Source organism: Giraffa tippelskirchi, chromosome 1 (genome assembly GCF_054371585.1).
Source record: "Giraffa tippelskirchi isolate mGirTip1 chromosome 1, T2T-mGirTip1v1.2.pri, whole genome shotgun sequence".
NCBI lineage: Eukaryota > Metazoa > Chordata > Mammalia > Artiodactyla > Giraffidae > Giraffa > Giraffa tippelskirchi.
This window is the reverse complement of record NC_137275.1, coordinates 90,209,428-90,237,199: the sequence shown is the minus strand read 5'-3', so window position 1 is coordinate 90,237,199 and position 27,772 is coordinate 90,209,428. Positions and strand designations below refer to the sequence as shown.

The 27,772-nt window shown below is 38.2% G+C and overlaps 1 protein-coding gene and 1 long non-coding RNA gene across 2 annotated transcripts in view; one reads left to right on the top strand and one right to left on the bottom strand.

Moving 5' to 3' along the window:
• Window positions 1-9,953, top strand: part of LOC145503851 (uncharacterized) — a 54,996-nt gene extending 45,043 nt beyond the window's left edge. The window contains exon 4 of the long non-coding RNA XR_014051843.1: window positions 9,784-9,953. This is a non-coding gene — a long non-coding RNA (uncharacterized LOC145503851). The remainder of the gene's footprint in view (window positions 1-9,783) is intronic.
• ARHGEF38 (Rho guanine nucleotide exchange factor 38) overlaps window positions 1-27,772 on the bottom strand; it is a 139,381-nt gene that overhangs the window by 82,423 nt on the left and 29,186 nt on the right. Inside the window, exon 2 of the mRNA XM_081484065.1 lies at window positions 11,654-11,841. Within this exon, the coding sequence (XP_081340191.1) occupies window positions 11,654-11,841 (188 nt within the window). The remainder of the gene's footprint in view (window positions 1-11,653; window positions 11,842-27,772) is intronic.

Sequence of the window (27,772 nt, the reverse complement as noted above, 5' to 3'; positions counted from 1 at the left end):
GGACAGCAAGGAGATCCAACCAGTCCATCCTAAAGGAAATCAGTCCTGAATATTCATTGGAAGGACTGATGTTGAAGCTGAAGCTCCAATACTCTGGCCACCTGATGTGAAGAACTGACTCATTGGAAAAGACCCTGATGCTGGGAAAGACTGAAGGCAGGAGGAGAAGGGGATGACAGAAGATGAGATGGTTGGATGGCATCATGATTCAATGGAATTGAGTTTGAATAAACTCTGGGAGTTAGTGATGGACAGGGAGGCCTGGCGTGTTGCAGTCCATGGGGTAGCAAAGAGCTGGACACGACTGAGAGACTGAACTGAACTGAACTGATAGAACATATTATGAATGGAGTATGGTGATTGCTTGCATAAATAAGGTATGTGAAAAATGTCTATGAAAAATCCATATCTTGATTCTACTTATTCTAGGGCAATTTCATGGAAGAGATAAGGTTGATTTTTAATAAAGTTATGATTAGTGAACTAAGGTGGAATATGTTTGAGGCCTAGAATACAATCTGAAAAATTTGGAAGTTAACAGATACACGAAGAGTAGCTGGGAGTTTCTGAGATCAGAATTATCCTAATGCCAAAACCAAACAAGCAAAGAAAACTATGGTCCAGTATCTCTCATGAAGAGGGAAGCAAAAATCACCAACAAAATATTAGCAAATCAAATTTTAAAATGTATAAAAGGATTATCATTATAACTGAGTGGGATTTATCCCAGGTATTCAGTAACAGTTCAATATTCAAAAATCAATTGATATAATCCATCACATCAATGGGCTTCCCTTGTGGCTCAGCTGGTAAAGAATCCACCTGCAATGTGAGATACCTAGGTTCAATCCCTGGGATGGGAAGATCCCCTGGAGAAGGAAAAGGTTACCCACTCCAGTATTCTGGCCTAGAGAACTCCATGGACTGTATAGTCCATGGGGTCACAAAGAGTTGGACATGACTGAGTGACTTTCACTATCACATCACAGATTAAAAAAGGAAAAAAAATTCATATGATCATATGATAGATACAGAAAAAGCATTTGTCAAAATCCAATGTCAAAGAATTGATGCTTTTGAACTGTGGTGTTGGAGAAGACTCTTGAGAGACCCTTGGACAGTAAGGAGCACCAACCAGTCCATCCTAAAGGAAATCAGTCCTGAATATTCATTGGAAGGACTGATGCTGAAGCTGAAACTCCAATACTTTGGCCACCTGATGCAAATAACTGACTCATTGGAGAAGACCCTGATGCTGGGAAAGATGGAAGGCAGGAGGAGAAGCGGATGACAGATGATGAGACGGTTGGATGGCATCACCAACTTAATGGACTTGAGTTTGAGTAAACTCCGGGAGTTGGTGATGGATAGGGAGGCCTGGCCTGCTGCAATCATGGGGTCGCAAAGAGTCAGACATGACTGAGCAACTGAACTGAACTGAATGTCCATTCATGATTAAAAAACCTCTCAATAAACTAGGAATAGAGAGGTATTTCTTCAACTTGATAAAGAATATCTACAAAAAAACCTACAGCTAACTTAATGGTGAGAAGCTTGAAGCATATTTACTAAGATCAAGTACAAGGCAAGAGATGTTCCCTCTTATCACACATTTTCCATGTTGTACTGGAAGTTGTAGCTAATGCACTAAGACAAAGGAAATGAAGGGTATACAGATTGGGAAGGAAGACATAAAACTATCTTTGCTCATAGGTTACACTATTGTCTATGTAGAAATCCAAAATAATCAACCAGAAATCCTCCTGGAACTAATAAGCGATTACAGCAAGATTGAAGGTTACAGGGTTAATAGACAAAAGTTAATTGCTTTTCTATATTTCAGCAATGAACAAGGGGAATTTGGAATTAGAAACACAAAACCATTTACACTAGCATTCCTCAAATGAAATATTTAGATATAAATCTAACAATATATGTACAAGACCTGTACAAGGAGAACTTAAAACTCTAATGAGCAAAGTCAAAGAACTAAATAAATGGAAAGACAGTCCATGTTCATGGATTGGAAGACTTGACATTATCAAGATGTCAGTTCCTCCCAGCTTGATCTATAGATTCAATGCAATCCTAATCAAAATCCTAACAGTTCTTTTGCAGATATTGATAAACTGATTTCAAAGTTTATATAGTTTATATGAAGAGACAAAAGACCCAGAATAGCCAACACAATATTGAAAGAGAACAAAATTGGAATACTGACACTATCTGACTTCAAGACTTACCATTAAGCTAGAGTAAATCAAGATAGTATGGTATTGGTAAAAGAACAGACAAATAGATTAATAGAAGAGCCCAGAAGTAGAATCACACAAATATACTTAACTTATCTTGGACAATGGAATAAAGGAAATACAATGGAGCAAAGATAGTCTTCTCAACAAGTGTTGCTGAAACAACTGGACATCCATGTGTAAAGAAATGAATCTAGACACAGAGTTTACCCTCTTCACAGATTTAACTTCAAATGGATCACAGAACTAAAAGTAAAATGCAAAACTAAGAAAAACACCTCACATAGGAGAAAACTAGATGACCTTGAGTATAGCAATGACTTTTTAAGTACGTCAACAAAGGCGTGATCCATGAAAGAAATAGTTGATATATTGGACTTTATTAAAATTAAAAAACCATGAAAGAGCAGGAGAATGAGAAGACAAGCCATAGACTAGGAAAAATATTCTCAAAGACACATCTGGCAAAGGACTATTAACCAAATATCAAAGAACTGTTAAAACTCAGTAACAGAAAAACAAACAACCCATTTAAAAAATGAGCCAAAAATATTAATGGACACCTCACCAAAGAAGATCTCTGGATGACATATAAGCGTATGAAAAAATGCTTCACATCATATGTTACTGGGGAAATGCAAATTAAAGCAATGAGACACCTATTGCTGCTGCTGCTGCTGCTAAGTCGCTTCAGTCATGTCCGACTCTGTGCGACCCCATAGATGGCAGCCCACCAGGCTCCACTGTCCCTGGGATTCTCCAGGCAAGAACACTGGAGTGGGTTGCCATTTCCTTCTCCAATGCATGAAAGTGAAAAGCGAAAGTTAAGTCACTCAGTCGTGTCCGACTCTCAGCGACCGCATGGACTGCAGCCTACCAGGCTCCTCCATCCATGGGATTTTCCAGGCAAGAGTACTGGAGTGGGTTGCCGTTGCCTTCTCCAAGACACCTATTAGAATGGCCAAAATCCAGAACACTGATAATACTAAATGCTTGTGAGAATACGATGTAACAGCAGCTCTCAATGATTGCTAGCAGAAATGCAAAATAGTACATTCACTTTGGAAGACAATTTGGTGGTTTCTTACAAAACTCAACATATTGTTACCATATGATCAAGCAATCATGTGTCTTGGTTTTCACCCAAGTGGACTGAAAACTCATGTCCACACAAAACTGCACAATGTTGTTGTAGCAGCTTTATTGATAATTGTCAAAGCTTGGAAGCAACCATGATGCCCTTCGGTAGGTGAATGTATAAACAAACTGTAGTGCATCCAAACAATGGAATACTGTTCAGTCCTAAAAGAAAATGAGCTATCAAGCCATGAAAAGATGAGGCGGAATCCTAAATACGTATTACTAAGGAAAGAAGTCAATCTGAAAAGACTACATACTGTGTGATTACAACTGTATGACATTCTGGGAACAAGAGAAGACTTCTAGGGCAGTAAAAAATACTCTCCACAATACCATAATGACATGTCATTGTACATTTGTAAAATTCCATGTGTGTACATGTGCTATCCTAAAGGGGATCAGCCCTGGGTGTTCATTGGAAGGACTGATGTTGAAGCTGAAAGTTCAATACTTTGGCCACCTGATGCGAAGAGCTGACTCATTTGAAAAGACCCTGATGCCCAGAAGGATTGAAGGCAGGAGGAGAAGGGGACGACAGAGGATGAGATGGTTGGATGGCATCACCAACACAATGGACATGAGTTTGGGTGGACTCCGGGAGTTGGTGATGGACAGGGAAGCCTGGCGTGCTGCGATTCATGGGGTCACAAAGACTCGGACGTGACTGAGCGACTGAACTAAACTGAACTGAACTGAACACATGCTAAGTAGCTTCAGTTGTGTCAGACTCTTTGCAACGCTATGGACCATAGCCAGTCAGGCTCCTCTGTCCATGGGACAACACTAAAAGTGAACCATCATGTGAACTATGGACTTTGGGTGGTAATGATATATCAATGTGCTAATATTCATCAGTTGTAACAAAACTAACACTCTGGTGTCAGGGTAACAAAACTAACACTCTGGTGGCCGATATTGATAATGGGAAAAATTATACATGTTGTGAGGCCAATTCAGGAAATCTCCCCTCAACTTTTCCATGAACCAAAAGTACTCTAAAAAAAGTCTTTTAAAAAAGAGTAGCTGGATAATATCCAAAACAAAAAACAGGAGGGGAAAAAATTGCGTGGTTGCCTGTTAAAAATGAATGACTTATTTTTGGCAACAGTTAAAGTCTTTTAGTGGAGGTGACAGCTAAAGAAGACAATTTTGACAAGAGTCCTTCTATGACACTTCAAAATTCATGACAAAAATTATTTGCTCACCTATGATTTCCTCTATTTGTTATGTAGGCAAAATTTTAACAAATAGCTTTGAGAAGTCTAGTTTATCTACCTAGCGATCTATAAGAGCTTCCCTGGTGGCTATGTACCGATCTACAAATGAAATATATAAATGGAAAATATAAATAAGATATATATATAAATGATATATATATCCATCTATAAGTGAAAACTGGGTATATTTTAATAATTATTAGATAAAATATTTCTGTCTTGGTTCTTTTATCTTGTTTTTTAGTGAATTATCATGATCATAATTCTGCTCTTTTTTCAGTGAGATTGGTAAAATTGCATTACACCTCATTGTCTAAAATCCTCTTAAGGAGAAGTGGGTGTCTAAGAGCTGGGCTGGGTGGGGATTAGGGAGGAGATTCAGACAGAACTAAGGTAATCTCAGGGCTTCCCGGGTGGCTCAGATGGTAAAGAATCTGCCTGCAATGCAGGAGACCTGGGTTCGATACCTGGAGAAGAAAATAGCTACCCACTCCAGTATTCTTACCTGGAGAATTCCACAGAGCAGCCTGGCAGGCTGCAGTCCATGGGGTCACAAAGGTCAGATATGACTGAGTGAAGAGAATGGTGGTGGTGGAAGGGTAATCTCAGAGAGTGCATCCAAGGAGCAAAACTAAAATTGAGCGACAAGCAGGCTGTCCAGCAGGTCTGCTACACAGCCTCTGTGCTCTGTATAACTCCTGGGAGTACCTTTCATCTAAAGAGCCATCCAAGGGCTGCATATTGAGGTAGAACCCAGCTTTGAGGGGTCAAGGCAGATCAAGGCAGATACCAGTTATGTCAAACCAGAAACCTCAGATGAGAGGGCAAGCTTGAGAAATTCCCAGAACATGTGCTGAAGCTGCAGTCCCTTTCATGTAGGACAGCAAAGGACTCATTCTGGTGAGGAAGAAGTCCTTAAAAATATGGCCACCTCGGACTTTCCTGGGGGTTCAGTGGTTAAGACTCCGTGCTTCCCCTCCAGAGATCGGTTTGATCCCTAGTTGAGGAACTAAGAACCCACATGCCACGTAGCATGGCCAAAATAAATAAATAGATATTTTAAAAAAATACAGCAAACTCCAAAGGAAAACAAAAATCATTCATCGAACTAAAATGTAGTAACTACAGCTTAAAATTCACAGGACAGCAACTGAGCCATGACCATCTTTTTGCTGTGTGGATGCTTAGTCACTCAGTCATGTCCGACTCTTTGTGACCCTACGGATCATAGCCTGCCAGTCTCCTCTGTCCATGGGATTCTCCAGGCAAGAATACTGGAGTGGGTTGCCATGCCCACCTCCAGGGATCTTCCTGACCCAGGGATCAAATGCACGTCTCTTACCCCTCCCGCATTGGCATGCAGGTTCTTTACCACCTGGGAGGCCCATATACAGATTTCCATGGCATTGCCATCTTTGAACAGTCTTTTTATTACCATCATGCATTTACATCCTCCTCCTCCTCCCTGGCTCCTTTCAGAGATGATTTGATCTACTCTATGTTCTCTCCTTATGCATAAGCTTCTCTATCAGGGTTGATGCCATAGTTTCAGCGATAGCAGCTTCACTCAGGTGGATGACAGGAGCAGGAAGCTGAATTCCCTGGGCCCTGTGGTCCTTCCCTCTCTTGCACTTTGAAAACAAAGGGCAAGTTAAGGATTTGTCTTAATTCCTTATCTTTTGTGTTCTCCTATTCCAGGCCTTCCCTTACCGACCTTGGACCCTGAAGGAGAGGGTTTTGATAGGGTGTCAGTACAGTGTGTCATAGGCCACATATGTCACACAGTACAATTGCCATCACAACATCTAGACTTGCATGATAATACTGGTAAACACCATTTTCCACTTGAGGCCTCTCCATCCAGAGAGAGCTTGATATTGCTCTCAAATGTATGGTCCTTCAATAAAGAAAATAAAATATTTCTCCATTTAAATTAGTACTTGTTATCTGTGGTTTAAAATAAAACATGTAAATAAACTCTTTGGGGGGAAAAGTTTCCATAAGGGTATATATATATGGTATGATTACAGTATCACAAAATATTTGGGTATGTCCATATATGTCTAGACAATAAACCAAAATATTTATAGTGCTTATTTCTAAGTGGTAAAACTATATGTGTTTATTTTCTTCTATACATTTTTTTCAAATGAAAATTATTTACAAAATTGCTGCCATAAAGAGTGTCCCAATTTTGACAGGAAATTGCAACTGAGCTCTTGTCACTACAAAATGATTTGTCCTTTTTTCATAAAATACAAAAAGTCAAGTGTAAGTTCACACAATTAGAGCAGATACGAACAAATTCAAAATAAATACACATAATGTTCTTGTTACATAAATAAAAACAGACTAAATGTGTATTCAAATATATACACATAAATAGAATATCCTTGGAAGGGTAAAAAGAAGCTGCTAATGATGTTTGCCTCTAGAAAATGAAACTGAATAGCTGTAAGATGTTATTGTGTCCTTGAGATCTTTGGTATTTTTGTATTATGTGAATTTCACAAATTTAAAAAAAAAAGTAAAAACATGTATTTAAATTCCTGTGACTATTCTTTTCAATCATGTCTTGGACCTTTCCTTACACAGAAAACTGTTTTCCATTGTTAGGTTATTCCAGACAGTCATTTGTACCCTGATTCATTCAAGCAAGTTCAGTCAGATAAGCACAGGGCTTGTCTCAGTTTTCAACTTCCTTCTTCCAATTTTCACTCTTATAAACTGACTTGCTTCTTCTGGGGCTGAAAAGACATGAATCAGCTGCATAGAGAGAAGACATGGAGGGAGTACAATGCGGTGAAGAATCTTCTCAGCAAGAGAAAAGACAACCATCAGATGACTTCCCAAAGTCCCTTCTAGCCTAACCTGTACATGTGAAATATTTATTTACATTGCCTCTGGTTTAGCTAAGCATGGTTTGCAGATCATTTCCATAGTGACATGAAAACTATGTATTAATGTCTAAATTTTGACACTAACTAATGACAGGTGGCTGATGGGCAAAGTCCATGGTATTGAAACAGGACAGAAAGGAGTAAATGTACAAGGAAAAGGTGGTAAAGTTAATGAATCGGTGGTGTAAATTAACTGCCTCAGCATGCATATTGATGTTTATAAGAATCCTCTGAATTCCTGAACATGTATTTTACTTAACCAAAGCTTAAAAGCATAATGAAGTGGGGAAGGTGGATCTGACATGAGAAACCTCCATGTTTCCAAGAAACCTCCAACTGACTGCTATTATAACATTAGTGGAGAGGACATAGGCTACTGGACTGAAGCTAAATTCCACAAAGAGGAAGGCAGAGAGCACTGAAAGATAACTAAACATTGGGAAGTGCCGGATGTGAAAAATCAACAAGCTATAAACAATCCAAATAGAATGAAAAAGGAAATATTAGCTAAAATTATGAGAATGGTAATTCAAAGTATTAAGAGTCAAAGTTAAACATGCCAAGTAAATAAACATGTTACATAACAGAAACATTTTATTTTACATGGTCTGAAGCACCAAGTCTTAACATTGCTCTTAAGAGTTAACACAGGAAGCAAAAAAATAAGACAACAGAAACGAAAACACAAGCGAAAATTAAAGAGCATACCCAGGTGTACAGCTCAGCAATGGCATGTATACTGGTGGCACCAGTTTAATTCACCAGTGTAGCTGATGGTCTAAAATTGAAAACATTCTAAATAAATGTCTTATTCCATTTGATTCAAAAAAGATTATTAACTCAAAATAAGGCATTTTCTTGTATATGTAGTCTGTTTTTTTTGTATTGATCATTGACTTATCAAGAGACAGAGCTTTGGTAAATTGTATTTATTTTAAAACATGTTTCAGTCAATATGCCTTTATACATATTAAATATTTCAGAGTCAACTTAAAAAAGAGAAGACAGAGAATATAGACAATTCTTTTAGGATCAAGAGAGAGTTTTGTTTGTGTTTTTTAAGATACTCGATGATAGTGAGAAAAATCCATCCAATAGGCAGAGTAAAATCAATTACACAGGACAGAAAAAGGCCACTGGCAGGACTAAAATTCAAGAGTAAGCTTGAGAGGATAAAATTCTGTGTAGTAGAGAGGTTCTCCTTAATTAGAAGCAGGATCCACCAACCAGATTATATGAGTGGAGATGTAGGTAGGTTTAGACTTGTTGAAGAGTGTGTGCACCTTTTTATTGTGTTTATTTTCTCCATGAAATGATGGGATAGGATGCTAACTGAGAGTTAGTAGAAAAAAGAGAGTGTTTGAGGTGTGAGGAACAAGAAGATATGAAAGAGTCATTTCAGAGACATTACTGGGGGCCCCACTTGCAGAAAATGGTTATGAAATTTAAAAGAGATCGGTTCAGCTGCATATGGTAAAGGTAGAAAGTATACGGACAATTGAACTTCATTAAAGGCAGCTTTTTTCCAGGCAAGTAAATGAGAGAGAGCAAGAAAAGGGAATTGAATTCATCTGCAAGGAGTGATTTTACAACGAAGGATCCATGGAAGCTAAACCAGATGTGGGCTTGATGAACACGTGACTAGGCAGTGGTGAGCTCAGTAGCTGAGAAGCCCTGGCAGCACTTCTAGAGAAATTGCTCTAGAAATTGCTGGAGACAGGACCAGTGGGAGTGAGCTGAAAGAGAGGACATGGGGCTTAGAGAAAGGTAAGCTTGGAAATCTGATTCAGAGGGCGTGAAATTACTGGTAGTGATGGTTGTAGGATGTGCCCTGGAGAGAGTGGCTGAGATGGGGTTGAGGAAATCTCATTGAATATAATGAACAAGTCAAACAACTGAGTGAGAGGCTGTGTGGATCATTTGCCTGAATGTAGAAATTACTGAAAATAGATGGCAAAATTAGGTACAGAGAGAGAGAAATTATGGAGACAGTGTGCCAGGTATAAAATTTTCTGAAGAATAGGAGTAAGGACTGGACCATAAGGGAGGGTAGATATTTGATAGAGTCTGAGGCCACGTGTATTTAAAAATCAATATTTGAATAATTATGTAAACATTGTATTAACAACCATAAATATCTGCCAGAATAGAGGTTTCATCAATGCAGCTAGTTTAAATTAAGTGAAAAACACACCAAAAACACTTCAATATATTTAGCAGTGAATCGAGAGCAGGTTTTTATCATGACCGTAAATGTTATTCTTACTCTTACAGAATTACTAAAAAATTTCCAGATTCGTAAAATTGTCTTCTAACACGAGAACTGCAAGGGGATTAAATCAGAATACTAATAAAGTGTTTGGAACAGGACCTGACAAATAGCAAGTACCTAATAAAAAGTCATGAAGGAGGAAAATGAAAGATGACTCCTGATGAAGGGAAAATGTTTTGCCTATTTTGCCTCTTTGCTTTATACATTGGCGTAAATCCAAAAAAAAAAAAACCTTTCATGTCAAAGGTCACCTTGATTTGCACTGGTTTTCCCTGATTTTTAGACCAGATACTTTATCTGTTATTTCTGAGAAGAGTCTTTTGCTAAGAAATGTAAACTACTGGGGAAGAGATTTAATAGTTGATGTTAGAACAACTGACTTACCATGTTTTTATAATTGTAGGGTACATGTTAGACGCCAAACTCAGAATCCACAAAGTTGGATATATCCGGCCAATTAAATATGGCAAAAACAAATGAATAAGCCTTAAAGAAGGTTTTGACTTTTTAACCTTAGTCAATGTTAGAAGGCAAAAGACAAACTGAGAAAATCAGCTGCAACATATAGATAAAAGGAGGTTTTATAAAGCGACAAGAAAAAGACAAGCCATAATTTTTTTCAAAAGGGCAAAAGATATGGATATGAATAAGGATTAAAAAGAAGCAGCTGATGAATATACACTTGTCAGAAGAAACCAAAGGTACCTGGTCTTCACTGTTGTTTATAAACCAATCATGTTCAGCTGTAAAGATGATGCAGCAGCATACCAGCTTGAGCAAATTGTGTGGCAATGAAAATTAGAACACTGTCAACTTTTTGGTTTTAAGTTGGCAACTTTTATCAAAATCCTAAGTATGCATATCCTTTGACCTAGCAATTCCACTCCTAAGAATTTATTCCAAGCAGATAAGGTGACAATACCTAAAACATGTGTGTTTCAGCATCAGGAAAGGTAGAAAAACATTGAGAAGTGTTAGTGGTCATGAAAATACGTCCAACAGATGGCTGAATGAAATGAGTATGTTACAAAATAGCATGTGTGGTTCTGATTACGTTTATCTATAAAATATACGTGTGTGTTTTGATATGCAAGTGTCCAAACTGATGCCTGAAAGGATGTTTCCAACCATGTAAATAGTGATTATCATTGAATCATGGAATTCCTGATCATTTTTACATTCTGGTTTATGTTTCTGTATATTGTTTGAATTGCATGTGAGGACCACGTACCACCCTAGTGATTTACATATATGTAAAAAAAATTCTTGTACCTTTATTCTAATTCCCTGAAAAGACCTTGATTAAAGAGGAGGAGAAACATTAACTTATAAACACCTCTAGTTTTGTCTTAGGCTAGTTCTACCTAAGAGAAAATTGTTACCTTACATTCAGGTTCATTTCTATGCTTCATTTTACTTAGCTAATAGGCATAGTTCAATTGAGCTCTCAATGTAGGAGAGAAAAAACCCACATAGTTTCCTCTCCTGAAAACTTGGCCATCTTTAGATCAAATTAAGTGCTTTGTTCTTAAACTGCTTAAAAACTCAACCACTCAGAGTTTGTTGGCAGTTCCATGGGAATTCAAGAAAGAACACATCGATATTTCAAAGTGCCAAAAACTGTGAATTTCCATTCCCCCATATTTTAGAATATAGTTTCTCTGATGCTGGGTGTCCCTGTGCTGACAGAAGTCTGAGTCTGGTGATGACTTCTGCTATCTTGAACCCAGGGCCTCAGGGGAAGGGCTCATTGCTCCTGCCATCGCAGTGATAGAGGATAAGGATCCTTGGATACACATGGGTTCTGTGATTTCCCGGTTCTGGTGATCCTATTTAGGATGGGGCTGGAGGGACCCTCAAAGTTGCATTTACCTGTTTATTTCTCAAGGGCTGAACCACTTCTTGAACACACAGCTCTAGGTCATTGACATAGTCCTTTTCCGTCTGTATCAGCTCCTTGATGATTTTCGCACGCCTTGCCATCATTCTCTGAATCTGATGCTCATCCTCCTGAGTTAGGGTCTCAGCTGTGGAACACCCAGCCTGTGGTGTCATCTTCTCTGTTAAATGAAAATGTGTATTAATACATCTGAGACATTCTGTTAGGATTTCTTGTTCCTTTGTTACAAACATCCATCACTGCAGAATTATTGTTAGCAAGGAGGCTTGGGTGTCTTCACCTGTGTTCTTGGGAAGTGATGTGTGGACGTTCTCCTTCAGGCTGGAATGCTGTGAAACTGTGAGCAGGAATGGGGTTTGAGAATGAATGTTTCTAAGAAGCCAGTTAAAAAATACTTGACATGTCTTGTCTTTAAAATATCCCATTGCTATTATATTAGGTTATAAACCTGATCTTCAGCTAGAGGTAAAAAGGTATAAAATCATAGTATGGAACTTCTGGATGCATTTGCTTTTAAATCAAGGGAAGATTTTTTAATCTGTAAGTGGAACACTTTCCAATTTTGTATCTATTAAAAATAATTGCCCCTCATTCTCAGTAGGTGGTATGCAAATCTCCATGATGTGGAAAACAATTATATGTGATTGATATTTGTCTTTCAATTCACAATCAAAATCCATGAGGAGTGAGGCAGTGGTAGGTTAAATAAATTTCAACCAAGATTTCTTATGGCTAATCTTCAATACTATGCATATCTTGCTATTGCAAAATTTTTGAACTGCCAAATGGAGATATTTGATAAAAAGCACAGTGCTCGGGAGATGTTGAAATAAGTGGGAAGCCTCACATGTAGCCAGGGTTTTATAGAAGGTATAATGTGAGCAAGCTAAGTATCTTCATGGATGAGTTTCCCACAGTGATGTAAAATTTTGGAAGCCACAAACTAGGTCACAGATGAAATCAGAGCAGTGATAGATAGTGGGGCAGCATGTATGTGTGTCTGTAAATGAATTCCATTTCAGACTTGAAGTCATTACAAACTTAATTTTCATCATAGTCTCTGTAGTTGCAGAAGTAATTTTATTTCCTTTAAAACCAATATGATTCTAGTAACTGATAAGGAAGACATCTCTAGGGCTTCCCAGGTGGCATTAGTGGTAAAGAACCTGCCTCCCAGTGCAGGAAACTTAAAGAGATGCAGGTTTGATCCCTGGGTGGGGAAGATTCCCTGGAGGAGGGCATGGCAACCTACTCCAGTGTTCTTTGCCTGGAGAATCCCATAGACAGAGGAGCCTAGTGGGCTATGGCCCATAGAGTTGCAGGATCTTCTCTTGGCTGACTCCAGAAAGAGCCAAGACAACCGAAGAAATATAATAGCAGAGCTAATGATTCAATACAAAGAGATGGCCCCAAGAATGTGAAGAGACACAAGAAGTATTGAGCACTCCTCTCTCTCTTGCTCAGTAATTTCAGGAGCCAGGCAGAGGCTGGAATGATGTTGAGAAGGTAATTCCATCATTAGTTTGAAAGGTGTGCTAGTTTGTTCTCTGGACAATCCTGACTTGAAGGTGAATATGTTTCTGGGTCATTTGCCTAGAAACTATTCTTCCATCATCAGGAAAGAAGGCTTTGACAAATACCATCTAAGAGCACATGGTTTTACAAAGCTTGGGCCATTCAGTGCTAGAGAAATAAGCTACATCAGTTATTGAAGGAGAGAATCATGGAAGGAGCTTTCATATCTTGAACCAAATTTTGAGAATTTGGGGGTGCTTGATAATTTATAGTACTCTTATTGAAAGGTATAAAAAGCTTGTCTTTCAGCAGCCCAGATTCGAAGGGAAAGTTATAGTGAGATGTCAGTACTGTGAACTATTTTGGATATAAAAAGAGGAGGGCAGGTCAGGAGGTGAGGAGATATGCGGTGAGAAGGTTGTATTTATAACCTGACCTTGTGACCTTTGTGAGCCTCCTTTTGACTGCTCCTTTTAAAAGCCGGGTGATTGGGAGTCAAAGTGCAAAGGGGAATAATGGGGGTTCAAATAATCTGTCAATTTTGGGGGACTAGCAAGGAGAAGGGAGTCTTTTCTGATTTTTGGCCAAGAACTATTCCAAAAATACATTTTCAGGTTCTTTTCAGTTCTCAATTCTGGAACTCAATTACTACATCAATTTAATTTACTCTACCAATTTCTCCAGTTGCTGCACTTTAAATGCACAATCCTAGATTTATTAATTAAAAATTATATGTTCTAATCCTGCACAGTATCTTGTTCAGAATCAAGTTAGGAGGTCACTGTGGTGGAAATAGTGTTAGTCAAGATATTTAACTTCAGAAACTTCTCCGTTCAGTTATAAAAACCTTCTTAGAGAATTCAGAGTGGAGTGATTTTGTGAGCTATCTTTGTTTGCTCTTTTGACTGAAGTTTATTGTGGGAACAAAGACTTACGTCATTTTCCCATCCAATCTCTAAACATGTTCTACGTCTGCATTTATTAAATCAACAAACTTCATGATACACTGTGAGCACAAGCTTTGTTGTCATAAGGTCCTTCTTGACCTTTAAAACTTTTATCTTTTAGTTATACAGTGTTTTTACATATACTGTGTTTTTATATAAAACTATTTGTAAGTGATGAATACAACCAGCATAGATTACCAAGTCAGCAGTCAGCTATAATAATCTTTTATTTCTAGATAAAGCCACTGAGGAGCTGAATATTTAGGAAAGAAGGAAAAATAAAACTTCCAAAATGACTATTTTCCAGGAGCTGGTATAAACTAAAAGACTGTGCCAAAACTAAAGGGAAATGGAAGCTAAAAGAACATTTAGATAGTCTTGAAATTTAAGTGGCTGTTCAGTGGTTAGGACTTTTGGCCTTCCAGCGCAGGGAGTACAGGTTCAATCCCTGCTCAGGGAGTTGGGATCCTGGATGTTTCCTGATAAAAGACCAAAACATAAAACAATAGAAGCAATATTGTAGCAAATTCAATAAAGACTTTAAAAATGTCCAACAGCAAAAAAAAAAAAAAAACCTAGAAAAGAAACAAAAAAACCCATTTAGTTTGTCTTAACCAGAATACTGCTACTGTGTATGGAAACAGTAACCTGTAACTGATCCTCAAGTCCAGCCTCTTTCTTTCACCCTCAAGTTTTGTTTTTCCAGCAGTGATGATGAATTTTCACTATTCTAGCCACAAATTTCATGAGTAACATATGTGGAAATTCTTGGCCAGGGAAGTTTATGTAAAAGGATTTTGCAGCAGTTTGGGGAAAGGATAATCAGACTTAAGATCAGCTTTGCCACTCTTCACAGAGAAAACTTGGTGGATAAAAAAAAAAATAGTTAACCTTACAGAGCCTCAGTTTCTTCATCTGTAAACTAGGAATGAAAATTATCACAGTATTATCATGAAGACTGAATTAAATGAGCAACGGTTTATGGAAGTTCCAGAGGGTCTTTAAAACCACATAAATGTTAGTTATTTCCAGACATGGGAATAATAGGCTTCCTTTTTCTCTACTCTTGACCTTTTCCACCACCTAGGGCAAATAATGATCTCATTATTTTATAGTTAGCAACTTCTCAAGAAAAATGTATGACTTGAAGTGTGTGGACAGCTATGTTCAGATGGGAGAAAAGGAGAAATAGGGGCATGGCTCACGGAGGAAATTGAGATTAGAGCTGATGTTTGGAATCCTGGGTAGCTTTCCTGGGCTAGATGTATGCGTGGGGAGAACCCTCATCTTTTTGAGGGATGAAAAAGCCCCCAAAGGTTGCTTGTGTGGGGCGTGGTTGAGGAGGTTGATGACAGTCTTCGCTGATAGCCTATGTTTTGCTTAGAGTTTGTGTGTGCTCTTTCTGCTTTGTTATTGTTGCTGTTGCTACTGCTGCTGCTGTTATGGGGGTGATTTGAAGGAGAGGTAATGAGTTTTTTCAAGCTATAAAATTATATTTTTGAGGTTAAGTGCTTAGACTTTGTGCCAGATTTCCTGGGTTCAAATTCCACCTCTAACATTGGATCTGTGACGTTGAACAAGTTATTTAACTCTGTACACCAGTCTCCTCATCTGTAAGTTAAGTGATTGTGAAGATGAAATGAGTTAATGTTTGTTAAATACAGTAGTCTCTTTAAGAAGAGTAGATACTCTGTAAATGTTTGCTATTATTATTAGAGGCAATTCCCGTTTATTAGCTATAATATAGTTTTCCCTGTATTTTTAGCTGTATTCTAATTTAGTGTGTAACCTTCTCAAAATATTTTGATGCACATGTAAATGTACATACAGAAGTTATAATAGATATTTTTTGGTTAGCATATTATATGTGTATATATATGTTTATACACACACATATATACATGTATATACATATATTTTTATTCTTTACAATAACAGTATGATCGTCAGATGCTGCCATTTATTTGCCTGAGCAATATTTATTCTCCCATTTTTTTAAATGAATTGAACTCTGAATAGATAAAAATGTTTACTTCTTAGATTCTTTATCAAACTATGTCTCATTTATGGCAAATAAGATGTTAAGCAGAAATCTCTGAGAGGGGTTTCAGGAGTTTTTAAAAAGCAGTTTGGCTGGGATTCTGCTTCTTAAATCCTCCACCCCTTATGGTTCTTGCCTTCTTTTTATTGGCTGAAATGTGAATGTGAATCCTGGAGGAGCAGCAGCCATGATGGAACATGAAGTACTAGTCACAAAGATTAAATCTATACACAATGGACAGCAGTGTGTGGAAAGATGTGAAGTATCTCTTTACTCCTAGACTTCTTGTATGAGATACATAAATTTCCATGTGTTAGGCCACATTTTTTTCTGTTCTTTTTAGGAAAGTTTATTCCTATGAGATAGATATTTTGGTATCTAGAAATTCGAGTGCTGCAAATAATGCAATCTACAATGTGAAACTGGCCTAGCAAGGAAGGAAGGCTATCAGGAGGACATTTGTAGTCTGGAGAGTTGGTTACTATTAAAATCCAGTGGCAAAGTATTTGGTAAATCTATATTTCTGCATACCAGGACATATAATTAGAGAATTGGTAGAAAATCAAAATGTTAGCATATTTTGATCCTTCCTTGTCACTTGCAGCAAAAGCTTACAAATGAGATATGAACTCATACCACAGCTAGCCAATCTACAAGAACAGATGGAAGAAAACACCTAAAAAAGATATTCTGCTGGTCACCTATAATTTAAATAGCCTGAAAGTCCCCAAATTGATTGAAAATGCCAACCACTGCCATTCTTAAAGGAAAGCCCAGGAAATAACCTTAGCAGGAGATGACAGTGGTGCCTCAGGGCTGCTTCTTCCATGAAGAATACTCTGCCATTCCAGAGAGGGAAAGCATACCAGCCTGGGTAAATTTTAATGATGTCTGAGAGACTGCCAGTGGCCATCAGGCTAGGGAAAATCTATTAAGGCCAGATCCCACCTTCTTGGGCCTCATCCCTGAGACTGACTCATGGTTCTCTGCTAATACACTGCTGCACTTCTGAATGGAGAGACTTCTGGGCTTTGGAAAGTATCTCTGGACATTAGTGGTCCTGACTTCCCTTTTAATTATTGATACACTTTCTCCTGGTTTCTATAATCTGGATTCTTGCTCACTGTAATAGGCAGAAAATGGTCTTTCAAGGATGTCCACATCCTAGTCCTCGGAACTGGTGAGTATGTTACCTCACCCGGCAAAGGAGGCTTTGCTGATGTGACTAAGGTTACAGACTTTGAGATGGGGAAGTTATCCTGGATTATCCTGGTGGGCCCAATCTAATCCCATTCACCATTCAAAGAGGAAGAGAGCAGAGGATAGGTGAAGACTCTGAGGGACTTAACTCATCACTGCTGGTTTTTGAAGAGGGAGGAAGAGGACCTAAAGGCCAAGGAACATGAGGGGCCTTTGGAAGGTGAGAACAGGCCGCCAGGAAGTAAGTACCAACAACCTGAAGAGTGAGGAATGGCTTTCCCTCTCAAACCTCCAAAAAGGAGCATGGCTCTATTGACAGCTCACTTTCAGCTGTGAGACTAGTAAGCAGAGACTCTGGACTTCTAACCTACAGAAGCTGAGACAATACATTTGTGTTAGTTTAAAATACTAAATTTGTGGTGATTTGTTACAGAGGTGATAGGAAACCAGAATCCCTAAATAACCTGGCCCCTGAGAGATCAGGCTCTGTTTAGACTGCCCTTTAAAGAACATTGAACTACATGTTGTAAGATTCCTTCCAATTTTCCATGTTCATCACTGAATCTTCCTGAGCTACTTGTCCAAGATTGCCTACACCACAGTAGCTTGAGCTTTGAAAATGAAATAGACATGAGATCATCAGTTGGATGTTTTCTGTCAATACAGTTTTTCATTTTTGCTCAATGTCTTGGTTTCTAGTATAGGCCATAAAAACCACCCCTAGACGATAGGTACAGAATTGGGCAGAAATTTTCTATTCAAGAGACATCAACAATAAACCAGATAGTCCCTGTGATCTGATGAATTATTGTCTTGAATTCAGTTTAATAGTTTCCCAGAACAACCACACAATGGCCCAGCGGCAGTTACTGCTGTGGCAGTGGCTTTGAAGGTTACAGCAATGAAGACAGCAAAGAGAAGAAATGAACAACTATAGCGGAAAGGCACGCTGCTTCAGGTATATTCCACAGATCGTGAAAAATGAATCCCAACGTGCTGGTAGAGACTCAGAGAGTTTACAAAACAACAAATAAAACATTTAAAACTGTTTAAATGAATGAATAAGGCTTCAAAAATGGTTAAGAAGTCCTCTGAGGTCTGGAGTAAACTTTAAGCTCAGACAATGGAATTAAGGTTGGAGGCTGCAACTACCAATTACCCTGGAGACATCTACAGACACTAGTGTCCTGGGAAGATGAGAACTCTGTGTGTTGACAATGAGGAGACAGGACATGGTAGAGATTGGATCTGGGCTAGGTCTCTGGGCAGTAGGGGGAGCCTGATTAGACAAACAGCATAAAGCCAGGAACAGAAAGGAAACACACCCAAGGAAAGGTGAACTAGCTCAATACAAATAATGCTCCAGTGGGAGAGACAGCAGTAAAAATTGTCTTGCCCATGGCTCTGAATAATGATAGAAAAAAAGCAGGGGGCAGGAAGGAATGTTCCCTAATAATTCCAGAACAGTAATTGGTTCTCATGTGGGTTTGGGGCCTGGATTCATTGAATGCTTAACAAATGATTAAGGGCCTATTATAAGCATGAAAATGTTCCAGCAGTTGAGGATACAGTAATTTTAAAAAATATGTTTTTAAAAATCCTTTTACTCATGGAGATAAATTTTAGTGGAGGAAGAAGAATATAAAGAAGTTATTTAGTATACAAAAGGTAGTAAGTACTATGGAGGAAAATACAGCCACAAGGGAAGTACTCAAAAGGTATGAAATTTTAAGTAAGATGGCAGGGAAGTTCTCAAATTAAGCAAAGACTTGAAAGGGGACAAAGAGTAATGCATATATCTGACTCCTTGCTGGTCCTTGAAAAGAGCAACCACACTCTCACCTTAAAACTTTCACTGGTTGGTTCCTCTGCTAAAAACTGTGTACCCTAGATACACGCATGACTGAAATGGGTAGGTGGCCAGGAGGGAGTAGGAGATACCAGAGGAGAGGGCAATTTTATAAGTATTCTAAACTTTTAAACATCTTTGTAGTGTTGCAGAAAATGTAAAGGCATTGATGTAATTTAGATATTTTTCAGTTAAGAATACATGTCAAAATTTCGAGGCCAACTATTAAAATAATAAAAATACTATGTAAAGACAAATTACCAACAAAAGGATAACTATTAGACTCACAGCTGCCTTCACATCAGCATTGCCACAAGCCGTGACATAGTAGAGTAATGCCTTTAGAGGGCTGAGAGAAAAATAACTGAAATAACTGTTAACCTGCCTAGCAAAACCTTCTCAAAAGTGACGGCAAAATAAGCACATTTTAGAAAAATAAGATCTTAGTTTACCACCAAAAGAGACTCATTAAAAGTAACTCTAAAAGATGTACATTGCCCAGAAGGCTGGGGGCTTCCCAGACGGCGTTAGTGTTACAGAACTTGCCTGCCAATGCAGGAGACATAAGAGATGCGCGTTGGATCCCTGGATCAGGAAGATCCCCTGGAAGAAGGCATGGAAACCCACTCCAATATTGCCTGGAGAATCCCATGGACCGAGGAGCCTGGCGGGCTATAGTCCATAGAGTCGCAAAGAGTCGGACATGATAAAGTGACTTAGCATGCACGCACAGAGCACTGAGCCACCAGAGAAGCCCACTCAGAGGGCAGGTGGTCCCAAAGGGGAGAACGAAGTGCAAAAAGATAGATATAAACGGGGAAATATAAATCATATGGAATATTAATCTAGAAAGAAGGAACCAGAATAGGTGGAGAGGAGGTTATGTTAGGACAGTAACCAATGAAACTGATAAAATTGTCTTGTCTTTCTAGTTCTGAAATATTTAATTGCCTTTTATATGTTTTACACATTGTAAAAAGGAGCACACCTAAACATTATATAGAGAAATTTTTAAATTTCAAGTATAAAGAGAAACTCTTATAAGATTCCTGAGAGAAAAAATTCAGGTGAGAGTAGGACTGGAATTAAATTTCATATGTGTAACACTGGATGCTAGAATTCACTGGAATCAGGTATAAAGAATTCTGAGAAGAAAAGGTTTTGATTTTTGCCCCCTTGTTATATATTATTTACATTAAAAGGCCACTACTTTCAAGTACAGAAGAATCTGGCAAATAGCCACCCTTGTAATCTCTCTGAAAACATTACTTCAGTAAGAGTACCAGCTAAGTGGAAATTGGACCCAAACATCTCAGTGGAGCAGGAGATGAAACGAGAGACTTCTTGTAGAGACTCACTCTCTCCAAACTCCCAACAAAAACATTCAACAAATAATAGGATACTGCTAGAAAGTTTAGCAGTATCAGTACTTTGAGGCTAGGAGTTCTCTGGAGAGAGAAGAGATGGGCAAAGATATTCACTATTGTGTCTAGAGAGAAAACAAGGCCTTGGAGGAGTTTAGAGCAAAGACCAGAGGCCTACAGCTCCTGCTGCTGCCCCAAAGGGTCTGATATAAGTCAAGAAAGGCAACTAAGGTGAGCAAATAGAGCTGGTATTTTATCAAGGCAGAACTAATGCAAGAGATAAAAGAGAACATCAGTAAGTATGAGGGTGATGAGACTGAAACAGATGCAAATAGAACAGACACACAAATGACCTTATGAGTATATTAAATTTTTTCTCAAAATTTAACGTTTATTATAATAACTTCAAAAAGAAAGAAAAAGAGTTTCAATGTCAGAAGCAAGTCATGTTTCAAAGTACAAAATGGTTTGGATTTGGAGCAAAAGACAATTTGAACAAAAGGGACCTTCTCTTCAAAAAAAAAAAGCTTTACAGGAGTTTAAAAAAATCACATAGAAAGGAAAGCTTATAAGAATGAGAACCTGAAGTATAAACAGCATAACAGTTCCAAATATTATACTGGTGATGGAATGACCTTCAGAGGTCATTCCTTGAATCTCATCCTTGTATCTCACAGGAACTTGGACTGTACATCATGTACAGTACACATAACTAATGCACTTTAGCTTGGCTTCTTTCTATCATGTTCCATATGTGTGCTGCATCAAATTTCCTGGCAAAAATGTTATTTCAAGGTGATGTGTATAGTAAAGTGTTCTCTTGGTGTCACAACGATATTATTTCTCCTCTGACAGTATCATTAGAATGATACCCACATTGATTAATACTCACCTGCCAATTCAGATAGAGACACATGTTGTGGATAAAAATAGTCACATACACTTTCTCCCTCTTATAAAATATAAAGACTAAAGTGACTTCTTGGTGAAACTCAACATAAAACATCAAAAATATTACTGAAGAAGCAGGGGATAATCTTAAGACTTATTTCTTATTTCAATAATTTCAATAATAATATTTTCCTCTTACACAAAAGTATACTCTTTTTTCCCCTATCATTGTAGTAAATATAGATAACATAAAATTCACCACATTAACTATTTTTTTCAAGGGCGTAGTTCAGCAACATTAAGTGCATTCATATTGTTGTATAACCATCACCACCACCTTTCTCCAGAATTTTGTTATCTTCTCAAAGGGAAGCCCACATCCATTAAACAGTAATTCCCCATTTCCTCCTCCCCCAGCCTATGGCAACCACCATTCTACTTTTTGTCCTATAAATTTGGCTACTGTAGGTCCCTCATAAAAGCAGACTCATAGAACTTTTTTTGTGAATGGTTTATTTCACTTAGCATAATGTCTTCAAGTTCATCTATGTTATAGTAGATGTCAGAATTTCCTTTCTTTAGGCAAGAATATCAAATGGGAAAAAGTCACTCTCTTCAGCAAGTAGTGGTGGGAAAGTTCGACAGTCGCATGTAAATCAATGAAGTTAGAACACACCCTCACACCATGCCCCCAAATAAACTCAAGGTGGCTTAAAGACTTAAATATAAGACAAGACACTATAAAACTCCAAAAAAGAACACAGGCAAAACATTCTCTGACAAATCATACCAATGGTCTCTTAGGGTAGTCTCCCAAGGCAATAGAAACAAAAATGAAAGATAAATGAGAGCTAATCAAACCTATAAATAGCAAAGGAAAACCATTAAAAAAAAACTTGAAAGATAACCTACAGAATGGGAGAAAATATTTGCAAACAATGAGACAGACAAAGGCTTAGTATACAATCGGCTCCAAAATATATGATCAGCTCATACAACTCAAAAAAAAAAAAACCTATCAGAAAATGGGCAGAAGACCTTAATAGACATTTCTCCAAAGAAGACATACAGATGGCCAGTAGGCATATGGAAAAATTGCTCAACTTTGCTAATTATTAGAGAAATGCAAATCAAAGCTACAATGAATATCACCTCACACCAGTCACAATGACCATCACTAAAATGTCTACAAATAACAAATGCTGAAGAAGGTGTGGAGAAAAGGAAACTCTCCTATGCTGTTGGTGGAAATGTAAGCTGGTACACCACTGTGGAAAACAGTATGGAGATGCCTCAGAAAACTAAAAATAGAATTTCCATATGATCCAGCAATCCCACTTCTGTGAATATACCTGGACAGAACTATAAATCAAAAAGATACACACACGTATGTTCATAGCAGCACTACTAACAATAGCCAAAACACGGAAACAACCTGAATGTCCACTGACAGATGAATGAATACAGAAAATGTGGTACATATATATAATGGAACACTAAGCCATAAAAAAATGAAATAATGCCATTTGCAGCAACATGAATGCAACTAGAAATTATCATACTAAGAAAGAGAAAGACAAATACCATATGATATCACTTATATGTGGTATCTAAAATATGTCATTAATTAACATATCTACAAAACAGAAATAGACTCATAGACGTAGACAACAGTCTTGCAGTTGCCAAGAGGGAGTGGAGGAAATGGATGGACTGGGAGTTTGGAGTTGGTAGATGCAAACTATCACATTTAGAATGGATAAACAACAAGGTCCTAATGTATAGCACAGGAAACTATACTATGATAAATTGTAATGGAAAGGAATATAAATAAAGAATATATATGTGTATAATTGAGTCACTTTGATATACTTCAGAGACTGGCATAATATTGTAAACCAAATATACTTCAATTAAAAAAAGAATTTTCTTTTTAAGGTCGATTAATATTCCACTATAAGTATAGAGCATATTTTGTTCATATAATAGAAGTTGTTCAGCTGCTCAGTTGTGTCTGACTCTTTGTGACCCCATGGATTGCAGCACACCAGGTTTCACTATCCTTCACTGTCTCCCTGAGTTTGCTCAAATTCATGTCCATTGAGTTGATGATGCCATCCAACCGTCTCATCCTGTTCCTGTTGCTCCCTTTTCCTCTTGCCTTCAGTCTTTCCCAGCATCAGTATATATTCTTAAAAAATATTTTTGATATTAAAGCATTATACACTGTGACTGCAATTATACTAATCATATTGTGATCACCTATAAGAGCAAGTTATCAAGTACCTGTTATATACCAATGAAAAATATACACCTATCTATAATCTTCATCACAACACTGCAAATGGAATATCACTAATTTTGCAAATGAGGAAAGTGAATGCAGTGGCTCACAGAGCATGCAGAAGTGATGGGATTCAAACCAGGCACGCTTAACTCTGAAGCCCATGCTCTCTTCCCTCCTTAACCAGTCTGCTTATGCTGGGATCAGGGTATGCTGTGTTGTACGCAGTAAAATTATGCTGGACAGGAAGACACACAGTTCAATTCTGACTCTGCCACCCACTAGCTATGTGCCTTGGTCAAGTCATTTGGACTCACTAAATTGCTTCCTCTATAGAGGAAGAATAAGAGCAATCGTGATAGCAGTGATAACGGACATGCATGCTGAGTCACTCAGTTGTGTCCAACTCATTGCAACCCCATGGACTGCAGCCTGCCAGGATCCTTTGTCCATGGGATTCTCCAGGCAAGAATACTGGAATGGGTTGCCATTTCCTACTCCAGAGGATCTTCCCAACCCAGGGATCCAACCTGTGTCTCCTTCAGCTCCTTCATTGCCGGCAGATTCTTTACCACGAAGCCACCGGGGAAGCCCCCAGTAATGATAATAAAACCTAACATTTCTGAGCACAGTTGGTCCTCTGTACCTGCAGGTTCTGAACCCAAGGATTCAACCAACCAAGGATTGAGAAATTTTTTTTTTCAATTCCAGAAAGTTTCAAAAAGCAAATCTTGAACTTGCTGAGTGCCCAGCAACTATTTACATGCCATTAACAACGTACTAGGTATTATGAATAATCTAAAGATGATTTAACATATACTGGAGGATGTGTAAATATTATGCCATTTTATATGAGGGACTTGCACGTCTGTGGAGTTTGGTATCTCTGTGGGTCCTGGAACCAATTCCCCGTGGATTCCGAGGGACTGAGCCAGTCCTGAATTAGTTCTTCAACCCTTACAAAAATATTACATAATGGATTTTTTTAAGTTCCATGAGTATTTATTGAGTCTCTATTAGCCAGACATTTTTCCAGGAGATGGGGTCTCACATTAGTAAACAGAAAAGAGGAGGAGAAGGGGAAAAATCTGGTGTTTACTATGGAAGTTGTTTTCTATTTCAACTATTTTATACAATGTCTCATCTAATTTATTAGTAAACCATGAAGGTTTTAGACCACCTATGTTAGGCTAAGACTCAAAGCGAACTCCTTCATAGTTAATGTTTCCTAAAAGCAAAATAAAAATGCCTATTTTTTTCATGTGTGTAGATAATGCAGGTAGAGAAGGCAATGGCACCCCACTCCAGTATGCTTGCCTGGAAAATCCCATGGACGGAGGAGCCTGGTAGGCTGCAGTTCATGGGGTCGCTAAGAGTCAGACATGACTGAGCGACTTCACTTTCACTTTTCCCTTTCATGCACTGGAGAAGGAAATGGCAACCCACTCCAGTGTTCTCGCCTGGAGAGTCCCAGGGACTGGGGAGCCTGGTGGGCTGCTGTCTATGGGGTTGCACAGAGTCAGACATGACTGAAGCGACTTAGCAGCAGCAGCAGCAGCAGATAATTCAGGGGAGTTAGTGCAAAGTGCATCCATCCAATCTTTCTAAAGATAATATAATGGGAACATTTTAATTCCCTTCCTTTTATTTCCATGTGAAGTACTTCCCAGGTGGCTCAGTGGTAAAGTATCTGCCTGCCAATGCAGGATAAGTGGGTTTGATCCCTGGGTCGGGAGAGGATCCCTGGGAGGAGGAAGTTACAACCCACTCCAGTATTCTTGCCTGGAAAATTCAATGGACACGGGAGCCTGATGGGCTACAGTCCATAGGGTTACAAAGAGTCAGACACACAAAGAAGTGAAACACAGGTTAAGGTTAACGCCCAAGGTCACACCATAGTAAGCAGATTCAGACTGGAAACCTAGTCAGCCTGGTTTCTAAAGCTGCATTTTAACCACTGCTCACTGCTAGGAGGCTGTGAGAATCCAGATAAAGCAGGTCAATTGCTTAACTCAGTGTCTAACACACAGAAACCTCTCAAAGAATGTTGGCCATTATTTTCATGACCATGATTTACTTGTCATATTTCTACATCTTGTTCAGAATGGCTGCACCTGCTTTTCCTCCTTTTTTTCCCCCCATTGGAAATGTTCCAAGTGTGGGAGGGGACATGGAGCAACCATCAGGAAACTATTCTTCTTGGCTCCGGACCTGCTCTAGGAAAAAAAAAGCACAAAACAGCAAGGTCTTCTGCAAAGTCTGTTCAATACCAGGCCTAATGTGCCCTCTTCCTATTCAGGCTGAATTCAAATGAGGTAGGGATAACTGTCCTTCTTTCTTGTTTGGCATAGTATAAACCCTTGAATTTTAAAAAATCTGATTCTCTCTCATTTGTCCTAGAGCTAAATCACCAGTGCAAATAAGTTTCTCAGAAATTCACTGAAAATGTGCTTTTCAAGACAGTTGAAAAGCAAGATGAATAAAATATGTCCTGCTAACATACACAGCTTTTTAATATTCTAGGTCTTTATTTATTTGGATTAAGAACCCTAGCTGATATTATTTATCAATGGCTACCAATTTTTATTTCCATTATGATGTGGAAATCTCACTTATTGGAGAATAATTGGAGCTAATATTTTCATACACAAAGCTTAAAGTTTTACTTAAAGTCTTGCTTACCAACATCTGCCCTCACACCCGTTTCATGCCCCCAAGACGAGACTAGGCAAGTATACATACACCACTCAACTCTTACTTATTATATAATTCGCAGAGTCATTTGACTGTGGAGAATACAAGAATAACATAAGAACCTGACCCTAATCCATAATTTAATCACAGCAACACATATGTTTATAATTAAATAAAAGTATCAGAATTTGAAGATAATTGAGCAATTTTATGAATTCTATATTTTTAAAGAAATCTTGTATCTAATTTAATATTGATTTTTTAAATTACATAGTAGGTTTAAGCTGGGACTATGCTTTGTGTTGGTTATATAGTAGTGAATAAAATAACAGTTCTTTCTGTCAAGAAATGTATAATCTAGAAGTAAAGATAGGTTATTAAAGTAGCAGGATAAATCAATATCTCCCATTCCTCCCCTAAGACGTAGCCACTGATGCCTGTGCACTTATCCACTTAATGATCAAATTGCACCTTTTCCAATAATTAGTTGTGTTTGAGAGCAAACCTGATTATGTCAGTTGTACTTCTTATAATTGCATTAATTCAAACTTAACGAGCGTTAAACGAGTATGTGTGTTTCCATGAAAACTGCTTTAATGCTTTGAAATGAGACAACTGTAAAAGAGGAGAAAATTATTTAGAAAGATCCTGCAAACAAACCACTTTGCAATTTAAAATATCAGTCAGTATTTAAAAACTGGTGTACAAGTATAATTACAGTAGACTATGGCCCATATGCTAAGCAGAACATAGCCTAATGGTCAGGCTTGTTGAAAAAGAGATGCATGAGTGAAATCTGAAAGAGAGTAGTTCTGGTGAGGAGATAAGGTCAGGGATCCTGAGCAGAAGCAGCAGCATGTCCAAATGCTTGGCAACAAAAATAGGTTTGCAAAAAGCTTAGTGTGATGAAAGTACAAATGTTAAAGAATGTGGTAAGTTGATGAGTCTCGAGAAATGATCAGGAGACTGATCCTGAAGGCCTTATTAGGGAATATGAAATTTTTAAAAACTTTTATGTATTTATTTTATCTTTGATTGTGCTAAGTGGCTCACACAGTAAAGAATCTGCCTTCAGTACAGGTGGCCCAGGTTCAAATCCTGGGTTGGGAAGATCCCCTGGAGGAGGAAATGGCAACCGACTCCAGTATTCTTGCCTGGGAAATCCCATGGACCGAGGAGCCTGGTGGGCTATGGTCCATGCAGTCACAAAGAGTTGGACACGACTGAGCCGCTAAGCGCACACACATAGGCCTTTGTTGATGCTTGCAGGCTCTCTCTAGTTGCAGTGAGTAGGAGCTACTCTCTA